The 14,290-nt window shown below is 35.5% G+C and overlaps 1 protein-coding gene across 3 annotated transcripts in view; it reads right to left on the bottom strand.

Moving 5' to 3' along the window:
- Positions 1-13,099, bottom strand: part of LOC141848491 (DExH-box ATP-dependent RNA helicase DExH14) — a 67,644-nt gene extending 54,545 nt beyond the window's left edge. For 2 of the 3 annotated variants that reach the window (XR_012603524.1, XM_074736522.1), the window contains exons 1-7: positions 12,765-13,099; positions 12,543-12,595; positions 7,629-7,797; positions 6,689-7,145; positions 6,498-6,563; positions 5,687-5,791; positions 5,305-5,607 (exon numbers count right to left, since the gene is read on the bottom strand). Coding sequence is in view for 2 of the 3 variants with exons in the window: in XM_074736522.1 (XP_074592623.1) it covers positions 5,305-5,607; positions 5,687-5,791; positions 6,498-6,563; positions 6,689-7,145; positions 7,629-7,797; positions 12,543-12,595; positions 12,765-12,871 (1,260 nt within the window). In the remaining variant the exon portion in view is untranslated. The remainder of the gene's footprint in view (positions 1-5,304; positions 5,608-5,686; positions 5,792-6,497; positions 6,564-6,688; positions 7,146-7,628; positions 7,798-12,542; positions 12,596-12,764) is intronic. The other variant, XM_074736523.1, reaches the window with a different exon arrangement.
- Positions 13,100-14,290: the final 1,191 nt, after the last annotated feature.

Here is a 14,290-nt window from a genome sequence, read left to right as displayed (position 1 = left end):
CTTATTTGTTTTCTTGAGATGTGATTTATGAATTGTATGCATTTACCCAGGACTTGTTCAGTTCAGTATAATTTATTTGTTAACTACAATGCTACATTATGAATTTTTTGCAATGTCTTTATCTGTAACTTGTTTACTTCTAACCTTGTTTTGATTGATTAATATGTTTTTCATAGACATATGTATGCAATTTTTTTTATCGACATAAATATTTTTTTAATACATGTATTGTTGAGTAACCCTATATCCCTTGAACCAAAAAATATATAAAACATCAAATAATCTGTTGGACTCTTGGTCATGTCATACTAAAGAAGACTCAAACAAGCTCAAGGTAATTGTTTTAAGTCATATAGTGATTTCAACTTGCACACTCTTTCCCTAGCAACAAACTCATGAAATTACTCCATATACGTTCCTATAATAGATCTCCATGAAGAAAAAAAATTTTAGTATCAAATATCCAAACCAAAATAATCTTTATCACTAGAGAAAAGGTGTTTAGATAGTCAACATCAATTTTCCACCAAACAAGCTTTGGGGTGGTCGATCATGTCATTAGGAATCAACTAATTATTAATACTCATTTGCAACCCCATGGTAGATTTCCCTTGAGGAAGAGTGACAATTTCCCAAGTATGTTAGAGTGAAGTGCATCCATCTCATCCTGCATAGCCTACATGCATCCAAGATTTGAGAGGGCCTCTGAGATATTTCTAAGAACAAGATGTGAGGATAAGGAAGACAAAAAAGCAAAGTATTTTGGTGATAAATGAAGCATAGATATAAATTGAGAGAGAAGATGTGCCATAAAGCATTGGCAAGTACCCTTACAAAAGGCAATGGGACCAAGACAAAGGCAGGAGGTGACTAGGGCACAGCAGAGTTGAGAGGAGTCGCCAGAGCATCATCACATTATCGTGTGCGTATACCCATTCAAAGGAGGGCAGCCAGAGGAGGTGCAACAAGAAGCGATGTATGTGGAATTGGAGGAGGGGAAGGATCAATCACAATGGTGGGTGAACTGATAGTGTAGGAACAGAGGGAAGCTCCTAGATTGATTCTAATGAAGGGAAAAGGGAAGACAAGAAGGGAGTCCTCAAATAGGTTCTACCGAAATAAAGGTGTGGCATGATAAATGACAGTAACATTGATAAGCCTTCTGTAGACGAGAGTAACCAAGAAAAATACATCCCAAGAGATTATTTATCCTGTCTAAGGGATACAAGATGATAAAACAAGTGCAACCGAGCACCCATAGTGAAACAAAGTATCTAGCATCTTGAGAGGATAGACAAGGGAATCTGGACATAAAGTGTGAAGAATGGCATGCGATTGATGAGGTAACAAATAATAAGGATAACAAAAAACAAAAAACTTTGAATGCTCTCATCAAAATACACCTTGTTATTCTAGAATAGTTATCGATAAAAGTTACAAAGTATTTAAAACCAAAAAATAGAGTAGCCACAACTAGGACCATAAACATCAAAATGGATCAAAAGGGTGTACAAGCATGTTATGAATCCTGTTAGAAAAGGAAGTAACATGTTTTCCCTAAGGAACATGACTCACATTCAAGAGTTTGAAGAACCATAATCTTCAAATACTAAAGCTATAGATTTGAAGAGGGTGTAGCTAAAAACATTAAGGGTGCGTTTGGTTCAAGTTATCATACATAACCTTGGTTATGTGATTACCAAATAATCACATAACTAAGGTTATGGGATATAAAACATAACCTAATGTTGTTTGGTTCGACTTATTTATTTGGATGGAATAAAACATAACCACTTTAACATTTACTATATTACCCTTGATTCAATTTATTTTTAGAATAAATTAATTTAAATTAATAATATTAATATTAATAATATAATAAATTGATAATATATAAAATAAATAAATTTAATTTATTTATAATTTTTTAAAATTTATATATTTTTAATAAAATAATTCATTAACATAATTATTTTAATAAAATAATTCGTTAAATTAATAAATATAATTCATTAATTTTATTTTTTATTTAAAATAAATTTATATATATTTTAATAAAATAATTCATTAAAAAAATTATTCATTAAATTAATAAATATAATTCATTAATTTTATTTTTTAAAATTTAAAATAAATTATCTCTTTTAAATTTATAAGTATTTAAATTAAAATTTATTGAATTAATTAACTCGGTTTCAATTAGGTTTCACGGTACATTTCAATTAACCCAATTTCAAAATCGAAGGGTAATCATGGAAAAAATTTTCGTTAACATCCGGAATCACAGAAAACCTTAGGCTGCCAAGGTAATCATATTCCCGAATTATAACTCATTTGCTAATGTGGCGGTGATGCTGCATTACTTGGGAATTAATCATAATCTAAACCAAACAAGGTTATCAACAATAACCCCCAACCAAACGCCCCATAAGGATAATATAAATACATCCAACTTAGAAAGTCCACAAGACTCATGTTCAAAGCCAATCACTTATCCCATCAAAGTTTAAAATTTCGAGTCATACCAGAGTTTTGGTTTATGACCGGAACGATACGATTTGAATACTATATCATGCTATGCCGAGATAGTTTTGATACTTTTTTAATATAAAATATATTAATTAAAAATATTTTTATTAATATTTGATTATTATAGATGTTTATTTTTGAGTTAGATTTGATATTATCTCGTGAAATTTTTAATCCTTATCGAGTAAAAGTTGATTTAGGGTTAGCTGAAGTTCATCAAGCAAACATGACATGATCAAGTAGGTTTAACCTGGATTTAATTTGGATTTATTGTGATCAATTTAAAATTATATTGAATTTATATTTAAAATAATTTAATTCATTAACAATAGTATATTTCTGAACCACTGTTTACCTTGTGGAAGTATGAAGGAAAAAAAATTAACCATAGATGAATGGGGAAAAAATTATATTTTTATCTTCCATTGACGAATGCAAAAAAAAAAATTATAGAAGGAAAATAATTTTCAGTGGGAAAAATAAAAACAATACAAAAATATAGGGAAATAAAAAAAAAAAATTATTAAAAATAAGAAAAAAATAAAGAAAAAGGAAAATTTTAAAAAAGGGAATTTTCATTTATTTATTTATTTAAAAAATAGCTGCCACAAGTCGTAATGGCCCCCGCGACCCTCTACATGGTCACAGCGACCTATGCAACCCACCGTGAGGTCACAACAAACCTTACTCCGCGCCCAATGGTGTCGTGCCGATCGGCAAGCGGCACAGTAAATTACACCCGTGCCAACCGACACAGGTCGGCATTTAGAATCATGATCCCATCCACAAATCGTGAATAAGACAGAAGTGTAGTCAAATATGACAAGGAAGATGTAGTGAGCTACTTCTAGATAGTAAGTTAAAAATGAAACTTAGGTACGTAAAACACAATGGGAAACTTAAGCATGGGAGAAAGAGAGACATTAATAATGCCCTTAACTAATTACTACAATCCATTAGCTAATAATAACACTAGTGGAACACTATGGTTGTTTGAGAGTCGAGAAGAAAGATGTCTAATCAAAAATGTGCTCAGAGGCCCACAAATCTAAGATCAAAGGTGATAATCTAGAAGTATGAGTTACACAGGTAGAATAGGAACCTACATAAATAAGGGAGGAAATAGACTAGAATAATCCATTGGTGATAGCTTGAAGCTAAAGAAGTTGAGAGTCCTCATCAATAGCTGTGATGGTGGAGTCTAATGACCCTAACAGAGAAACCATGGTGATGGTGTAATGTCATATTGAACGGCATGTGTAATATAAAGTTGGTGACTAATGTGAATCCATGAACAGCACAACAAATATCACTAATATGTCCAAGTATGGCATCGAGAAGAGCCCATTTTAGTTCTCAAACAGACCACTTCTCCCCTTCTATTAGGCTCCTAGGCCCCCGTGCAACAATCTAGAGGATGAATTAGCTATCAAGACAGGTTGATCAACTGAGAAGAAGTTGTGATGGAAACTCATAACATCTGCATGTACACATCTAAGAGATGAGAGACAAGGATATGGAGGAACTATCCAAAATCTTAGACTTTGCTAGAGATTGAACCATACAAAGAAATATAATAGTGAGAAGCTTATCAAAGCGATCGTGCATGTCTCGAACATCCAAAGTGATCAAAAATGTTTCTAAGTTCAATCACAATAGTCTTAAAGTGACCTACGTGAGAGGTCATCTCGGTGTCTCCTTGACGTAACTGAAATAATTTAGTAATTGTGTCATAAGCTTGAGAGCTATCCTCACATAAGTGTTCAAGTTGGCATCAAGTTTGCATCAATCTGCTCTCACTTGGCCCGAAGAGGCCCTAAAATATGGTTGTGAATGTAATGAGGTGATCCATTTCCTTAATATATAAACCAACAGCAAGCAGCTATAACCCATAAAGGATAATTGTTTCTATATAATTTCTCCATGGTAGTTGTCATATATTTATAAAGACTAGAGGGGGAGACAAGGCATTGGAAATGTAGAAGAAGATAAGCCTAACATTTAATACTTGGACAAGAAATTGCCAGACTAAGGAATTACTAGATTAAGGTCGGTGAAAAAACACAAGGCTATTGTTGAACCGTAAGACTACTATTGAAAGCTAGAAGAGGAACACCTGAGTTAAAAAGGACAGCACTGATAGATGGCACAAATTTAGGCTAGGAGAATATAGCACACGATGGTGGCGACTAAAGGTCTAGAGTGTCGCATGCAAGGGTAAACTGAGTGGTGCGATGCTTGTAAGGATTGCATGTGCTACAGCAGCGATGTGCACTAATAAAAATAATGGAGACAAAGTAGCATGATTCTTGCTACGTTTGGAGATGCCTGCATCACTCAAATGTGGATAGATAACATCCACAAACAAGGAATAGAGTCTACGGATGGAATCAAGTGGAGGAGCAATTGCATAGATGATCAACACAATAAACACTAAGAGGTTATGCGAGGGAACCTGGCTCTGATATAATATTAGAAGGAATTATTCCTCTTGAATAATCCTAGGTAGCCCCTTATAGAGATGTTATCGATAAAATATGAAATATTACAAACTCACCCCTATGAGTTACATTTATATGGGTCCCGACAAATAAGATTAAGATTATTTACGAGTTATTTATTTCATGTCTTCACATTTGCCTATTTAGCGTTTTAATGTTCGAATGGGATGCATTGACATGTTATTGATGTCAATTCCTTAATCACTCAGTAAGCAGCAGTAGGCTTTGACAAACATCTAAACAAATAAAGAATCCCACCACAGGAGAAAAATACCAGCTTTTCATTCGGTCTCATAGCAGCAGTTGGAGTGGGTGGAATTCTAACTTCTTCATAGCCACTATGATGCAATCTTATAGTTCCTTCAGGAAGAGCACTGATCAAAACAGAATTAAGCCCATGGCCAATTCCCATGAAATCATCCAAAGGTTGTTTCTTCTGACTTGCCAAAAGAAGAGAATAAAAGCTTTCAACCGGAAAATCTAGGGTGTTTCCATATTCTCCCAACCGTTTATTACGTTTTTCCTCCTTACGCCGAAGTCTATCCATTTGTCTTTCGGATTCAGTTTGTACAATAACCTGGAAGGAAATTTCAAAATTATTGATGAAATGAGGAAAATCAAATGAACAAAAACTATTGCTGCATCTATTAGGTCACCTGGGTGCCATAACTAGGCATTTTAGGTTGGTTGTTTGAGGATATCTTCTCAGACTTTAATATAAACAACCCATGTTGAATCGCATTCACAAGCTCTTTGCGATGCTACAAAAAGAGAGCAGACTTATCAAGGACAGCAGAAGATACATTTGGATGCTGTAAAAGATACATGCCAAAAGAAAGTTGTAACAGTAGCAACAAACTGTTTCTCAGCTACAAGAAGCCAAAGAGAAGAAGTTTGTTGTATAGACAAGTTTGAAATCCCGAACAATGACTTCGGAGGCACAGTCAAAGCTAGTGTTCTAGACTCATACCATTCCAAAAATCAAGAGAAATAGAGCCCGAAGCTTGTAACAAGAGCTTTGAAAAGTGCAATATCAATAGAGGATTCTCCTTGTATCATACACCCACCAAGTAATGGGAAAGAATATTGACATTATAGGTGTAGGTTACACATATCCTGTAACATAAGATACAAAGAAAACAAGACACGACCAGTAACTTGGAACTTTTTTTCACTTTCTAAGACCATAGTAAGCTCAAGATTCCCAAACTGCAGTGAGGAGAAGTTACATGTGAAACTCAATATATGGCTCATGGAAGGTACCTAGTTACTATACAAAGAAAGAAACTATTCTCACAAAGCAGTGAAAAGGATCTGACACTATCAATTGTTTATGTTATAATTACTTAAGGGTCAATTCCAAAAACCATGGAATATAGAATCAGCTAATCAAATCAAGAGGGACCAGTGATGACCAGAAGGATGCAGTATTAAATATACAGGAACAAGGTTGTTTGTAGTTCTTACCAATAATAGATCCTGAACTGTTTCAAAGGAACCATCACCAACAAGGTCCAGCAAATCACCAGCTATCTTAAAAAAGAAAGTCCAAAGATGTCAAAGACAATATACAAAGCGCATGAAAGATATTGTACATGCAGCATGGACTAATATGTACACATGTTCAATTGAGTAAAAAAACACAACAGAAAATGCACCTCATCGCCAGCTTTATTAGATAGGAGCACACGGCACAAAGCCATTGCAAGCTCATCTCCAGATATCTGTGATGCACCATCATGTTGCACTATCATATCACAAGCATCTTTTAGCCATTTTAAGCTACCAGTTCTTTGGTCAGTAGTTGAATTATGATTAGCAAAGTGTGTACGACTGTGATGATTGTCATCAAATGTAGAGGTTGGCAGAAAATCGCTTGACAAAGGTGTGACATTTTCCAATGGCGCATCCAAAACAAATCGAGAAGGAACCTGGAAACTAAGTTCAGAGCCAAATTCAATGGTACTGTCACCACATCCATCTGCTCCAATTTCCTGGGCAACTAGAGCATTATTGGGTGTATGCTGAAGAGCATAAAGCCTCTGAACTAGAGAAGCCATTTTCTGTAGGATTGCATCTTCAATATTGTAACCAATAAGTCGTTGCAATTCAATCCTGAAGAACAAGTGTCTTTCAGAAAACATCCACCAATTTGGGCAGTAGATATAAAACTAATGGATTTTCTGGTATGCATCAATGAATGCACAGGCTAATGAACTATTGGATTTAACATGTCTACATACTAATGTTTCAGTACATCAAAATAACTACTGTAAATTAGTTGTAGGAATTTGATATATCAGGCAAAAAAATTAAGGGTTGAGTTCATAGTAGTTTCGTTGTCTGTATTTCTGATTTATCAAGTTGGAAACTAAAAAAAATGATCCTGCATCATTTCTATTCTTTTAAAAAAAATGATTAATTATTTCTCCTAGATATGCAAAATGGCTGTTGACTAAGAAAGAAAAAATTCAGTTCATTAAGTTCCAAATTCCATTACTATATCAACCATAAATTATGGAGAGACAACATCAAGATGTGCAATAGCAGAGACAACAGAAGAAAAAGTAAGATAATGAGTGAATCAGAAACAGTTACTTTTTCTGGGTAACACTCTTTGTCAAATCATTATCCATGTGAAAGTGACCAAAAAGATCATAAACAGTCTTTGCCACCTCCCGGAATTCCTCTGAGGACACCTCACCATTTACCAACTCAACCACAGAACCAACAAATTGCCTATATGCTTGACGCAATTCAGCTGAAGCTGCATAAAGAATAGAAAAGGTGTTGCAAAAAAAATAATAGTGAATGAACTTAAAGATACGCAACTTCAAACAGATGAAGTCTAATAATGAAAAGATGAATAGCTTTTGTCAGTTTAATCGCCATAAAGATTCTGATGGGAAAAGACAATAGACCAAAACTATCTTGAAATAAATCATGAAACACAGTCTATCTACTTGATAATTGATTCAGCCAGTAAACAGGATGGAAAGTCAAGTCACCCAGAAACACCATTTTGTTCTTACACGAAAGATGCACTAAAAAACAACACTAAGTTCAAGAAAGTTCCAAAATGAAACTGATGGAGAACCACTTGGATACTCTTCCTCCTAATGTATTATCAAACATCCTAAGTCTAGTAACCCTTTCCCTTCTCCCTCAACACCACATCCTTGTAGGAACCATGAAGTATAGATGGTCAGATGCTAGAGGGGGTTGAATAGCAAATTAACCTGAAAATGTGATTTTAAACTACTCTTGCTATTTACTTAGCAAGGTCACAAACAATTAAGAGCGAAATAAAAGCATTACACAAGTGATCACATACCATTCGCTAATACAAGGTGTTTACATGGTTTGGTGGCCCCCAACACTCCTAATTCACGGCCTATGTTCCGTTGATATATCACTCCAAGAAAGTCACTATCTTTCTCCTTCTCGGTCAACTACTAGAGGTGGAGAACCCTCTTACAAGCTCAACAATTATAAGAAATAGAAGAAGAAAGACTAAGGGATTACAAAAGGCTTCTAATAGGATTTAACCAACTATATTTCTCCAACCTTCAAGCGTCCAACGAGCTCCCCTTTTATAGCCTTCAACTCCTCTTCATTCTCCACTTGGTCTGTGACCTATCGAGGACTGGAAGCCTAATATTTACAGCAGAGTATCTGACTGTTGCACTACAGCCTTATCTAATCAACGGCTCTTCTTGACTTTCCATCTGTAGCATGAGCCCACTAGATCCCAGCATCAATCAATTGATCTACCATCAATTGTCTACCCAGTCAACTTAGCACGAATAGAAACATTTTGTCCCTAACTCCTCGACCTGAATCGATTGCACAATCGACTCAACCATCAATCGATTAAATTCCACATTGGCCAACTAAACGAACCACCGGAAACCCCAAACAAGATTTGGAGTTTTGGGTTTATCAATCGAGTGAATGTTTTCATCAGTCCACTCATCCACTAGTCGAACCAAACCATTAAAGTGACTTTGGGGTTTTAAGTTTATTAGTCTCCTGAATGATTCCATATGTCAATTCATTCACCATTCGACTAGATCTAGTTCCAGACGACTGGATTGCAGACTACAATCATCATAATGATAGAGTGTTGCCTGAGTTGAAAGTTAACCTCGCCCCATGCGTACAGGTTACTCAACTCTCATAACTCACCATAAAGTCTTATCATTGCAACTTGACTTCGCCCTAAGGTCGTTCCCATCAAAATTCTCATCTCTCAGATGCACCAGAGCCCTTGGCCACTCTACATGTCATCCTTCACACTCCACCTAAGTAGTTTGCCTCCTCTGGCTATTGTCATAGTTGCTCCTCGATGCTTCTCATCCTACGGCCCCTCAATCACCTGTGCAACCTTCTCCAATCCCTTAGGACCTTGAGTCACCGAATTGCCAACTTGGTCCCACCAAGTCATGCTCCAAAGTTGCTCCAATACCACTTTAGTGTTTCTCGTCCCACGGTCTCTTGATAACCTCATTCAACCTTCTCCTATCACTTGCAAACCTCAAAGTCACTGAGTGTCGCCTTGGTTGCGCTAAGTCATTATCCATATCATCATTCGATCTCGTCAAGCACGAGCTCTCCAAGCTTCATATGTGTTCTTGCAAATCCTTATACACTCAAACATATATATCAAATAACAAGGCAAAGACCTAACTTAAACCCTTTATCCAAACATCAAAATCCAAAATCACACTAGACTACTCAAGACACAATTGCACCAACAATCTCGCATGTGCCTAGCAAGGAGCGAGGTGCTTGTCTTCCTAGACCTATCACATAACTCAAGATAAAAAATCTTATGGAGCTTGTCAATTTTCCATCGATACATATCTTCTACAACAACCCATTGCAACAATTTTATGATAAGAGAACTCAGCTATTCAGTCACAACCCTTCAACAACCTCACTTTCCTATGTCAATCTTTACTAGCCTCCCTTCCCTCATCATCATTCATCAATCTTTCTTTTATCTTCTACTACAATTCACAAACCTTAACAACCTTCACCATATTAACTTACTATCCTCCCTTTCCACCACAATGATACTCAACCCTCTTCCACTACTTCTACACTTACTGCTACTCTCTTTTACTTAAACTTAACTTACCTATTCCTAGACCATTAGTATCTAAATCAATAAATTTTAACCCAACTTTAATTGTTTTTTTTATTGTTAAAAACAACAGGTACAAATAACTTAGTCTCATGTTTGCCTAATATATTTTTCTAGTAATTAGTTACTCTTGAAAATATAACTACATGGACTATCATAATATTTGCTACAATAAAAACAATCAAGCTTTCTTTTAACTAATATTTAATATTAGAGACTACTCAGCTACGCCCTTACCTCACCGAGATTGCCTCCTACTTGCCCATCTCTCATCATAATCCCTTTCCTCAATCATCACCACCTTAACCCTTATCCCTCCCCCCCCCCCCCCCCCTCCTAAGCAAGAGAGCAACCCCCCTCAGCACATGTGACATTTCACAACCCTCAATCCACACCCTAGCACACCATGTAAAACTAAACCTAATTTGTTGTCCATTGTTATGTTTCTTGGAAATCTACGAACTTGTTCTTGTTATCTTCTTATCATGATGGCATCCTCGTCTACCAATGATTCTAAATCCAATAGTACTATTGAAACCAATATTAAATTCAATGGCCCAATTATCTCCTCTAAACTCAAGCATTTGAAGTTGTTGTTAGCTCTTACAGAAATGAAAGTCATCTCATGTCTCCCAAATGAGAAAGATGTCACCTACTTAGCATGGCTTACTATTTTTGCATGGCTCTTTCCTTTTAAAGAAATATAGAATGTTGTTCGGAGGATGTACTCACACATGCAAAATGCCTCCCACATATATTAGGAATACGGAGGCATCTTCAATTTAAAATAAAATGACCGTTCTATGAAGGAATCATGTGCTAGTCTTTAAGATAAATAGGTTGAGCTAACCATATATCATCCTATTTTTACAGACCCAAAGATTCTGAAACATCATACAAAGAATTTCGAATGTCTTGGCATGAGTTATTCATGCATCTCTAGCATGTGCTACCACCCCTTATCAAGTTGTAGCTCACATTGCTGGACAAATTCAAGGAGCTAAAGATCCAAGATGTAAGCATAGAAGTTCTTTTACACTCTCCTAACATTCATTGTGGTCTCACTAACCATCTGTCATAAAATTGTTGAGAAAAAAATTTAACCACCACTCAATGCAAAAGCTACTCAAGAAACCACCACAGCCCCTTCACCTTCTGAGTTTACTCCCTCAACCACAACAATTGAATATCAATTTATTCAAGTATGAACAATTCTAAACTTTTTTTTAAAAAATGATTCATTTAACTTTGTTATGATTGCCTCCGCCATCCCTTATTCCATTGTGTTTTTAGGATTTGCTGAGGAAGAGAATATCTGGTGAAGTCTACTACTTAAACAAACATCTCTTTGCTAGGACTCTTTCTACCAAAAGCATAACTTTATACCAATGTAATTGTTAGCTTGGCTATCCTTCTATATCCAAAATAAGAGAATTTATTAGTATTCCACCAAATTAAACTCCAATGTGAAGCTATGAGATTGGTTCATCAGAGCGAATCATTTCCTTCTAATAATCGTGAAAGTATTTATTTCTCCTTTAGCATAGTTCAATCTCACAAATCAAGTCTAATTTCTATACATGGTTAATTTCATTATTTCTTTACCTTTATCAATGATTCCACATGTATGACAAATTTACATGAAAATTGATTCTAAGGTTCTTGATGCATTCAAAAATAAACATTTTCAACTTGTTAAAATTTTGCATGTTGCACACAATTTGCTTTTCCATTTTTTGTGCTTCACAAGACATTATTCACCAAACCATATATGTTAACAATTTTCAACAAAATGGAGTGAGCAAGCATACATCTACTTGATATTACATGCACTATGATGTTTCATATGAATGTACCCGAAATTGGGAGATGCAGTTCTCACCTAATGTTATCTCTCCTTAATCAGCTACCTCCTTAATCAGGTTGTCTTCTCACCATAGGATCTTTATCACTCTAGTGATTTTCTTGTATTACTTGGCTACCTCTACCAACAAACTCAACCAATGATGCATCAGAACCCATGTCGATCTTAATTTATCTTTCTATCTCTTTTAAAAAGCCATTGTTGAAAATTTTACCGCATCACTTGGTGGGAGTCAATTTACAATTTTGTTAACAAGTTGAGCATAATAAATATATATGCACCAGTGTAAGGGCGGTATAGACACAAGATCTTAAATTCCTCATCAATGATTGGAGATCAATCCCTAGACTTAACAAAGTACAACTCATACAAGCATCCCTGGTATCAACCTTACCAAAGAGATTTAACAATATCTGGAAGGAATTTGAATTGGACAACTATATTGAGAAGGAAGACGGACTAGAAGAAACAATTACAGCTAAATGGTACCAGTTTTTACCTTCGTCCCAATGAGGAATCAGCTTCCGAGCAAGTTCAGGTTCATCGTTGGCCCTAACAGTAGAGGCAAAAGAAAGCAACTATACTTAGCAACAGAAACAAGTCAATCAACCACACCAAAATACCACATCGATCGACGCGCGCTATCCACACAAACTCGTATATAATTGGCACGCACAATACACAGTTGAGTTCAGAGGTGGATGGCATAAATCCAATCTACCTTCTCGACTTTAGGTTCCGTAGTATACTCTTGCGGCGGAGGTACGCCTGATCAACGTCGTAGGGACCCCTGAAAGAACTCGTCAACCGCGGCAAAGGAACCAACATCTTTACCCTTGTCAACTTCCCGTTTCTTCCTCGTCGGAGAGTGGACTCGGACAATCCAGGTGCGCTGCCACACAAAGAGGCGCTGTGCACGACCCGCACCGCTGCCGGACGCGTGCGATCACTGCGGCCAATGTGCTGCGATAGAAGCCAGCGGAGGAATGTGGACGCGAAGAGTTTACGGCGGAGATGCTCTGAAGCAGCGCTTTCTTCACTGCGGCGGATTGCAACGGGAGAGGGTAGTCCTCCGCAGGCGCAAAGGATAATGAGGCGTAAACGGTACCCGTGATTAAGAATTAGGTTAAGGTTAGAAAATGGTTAATATTCCGCAACATTTCTTAAATTTAATAATCTATTTTTTTACGTAATGCGTAGCATCATTGACATATTTTTTTATATATCAAATAACAAATTAATTTTTTTAATTTCGAGTATATATATTGCAAATTAGAGTATACATAGCAAAAAATCTAAAAACAATGTAAAACACCAAAAATCATTTCAATAATTCAGAGTCTTAATATAGTTCGAACCGCCAAATTTTACTTAGTCTCTACTTAATCTGTTAATGATTTAGTAGATCAAGCTAGAATTGTCCATAATATAAAAGATTTCTAGTTACAAGAAAAATGTTATGATAGTTTCTAGTTAGAATCAATTGATTCAATTGTTAAATGATTGACTAAAATCTTAATAATAATTTGTCTATCAACAACCTAAGTCTACATCTAATCAACTAAAATCACATCTAGTTGACTTGGTTGCATCCAATTGAGTGAGTTATATAAAAATCACAAGTTCATCTGTCAATAACTTTTAGCTTAGTAGTGAGACTCATTTTAGTCAACTTGACTAATTTATGTAGAGAACTTTATCTCTTCAACAATCTCATGAGTTGACTCAACTAGTATTTTAGTCAATTCAAATAGAGAATAAGTCTTTGCTCAAACACAAGATTCTAATCAACATCAATTGACTCGAATAAATATCAATTGACTCAATCTTAGATTTTGCTCAACTTACACCTTGTAAAAGCCTCTCACAAAGTTCTTAGAATAAGTTACCTAGACAACAACTAAGAAATCAAGTTCCCTTATCGAAGGCTCTTGATTAAGCCTATCTAACCCAAAAGTGTGAACATAGAGATCACACACAATCTCTCACATGTTGTCTTCCAATTGTTACAACTTTATATTATATCATATTATCATTCTTCAAACTTCAACAAGCCTTTAAACCTTGAGCTAAACCAATTTAGTCATGCCGAGTCAAATAACATAACTCGATCATGTTGATGTTAGTGTCAGGCCTTAGTGTCAATCATGAGATGATTATTTAGGGAACACTTGTATCATATTCATTAATAAAGACAAAGTTTATTTATTATATTTATTTCTTATCCATGCTATATGAATAAATATA

Source organism: Curcuma longa, chromosome 17 (genome assembly GCF_044706935.1).
Source record: "Curcuma longa cultivar G26 ecotype Majalengka, Jawa Barat chromosome 17, ITB_CL_G26_1.1, whole genome shotgun sequence".
In the NCBI taxonomy this organism is placed as follows: Eukaryota; Viridiplantae; Streptophyta; class Magnoliopsida; order Zingiberales; family Zingiberaceae; genus Curcuma; species Curcuma longa.
This window is presented reverse-complemented; position numbering and strand designations above follow the sequence as displayed.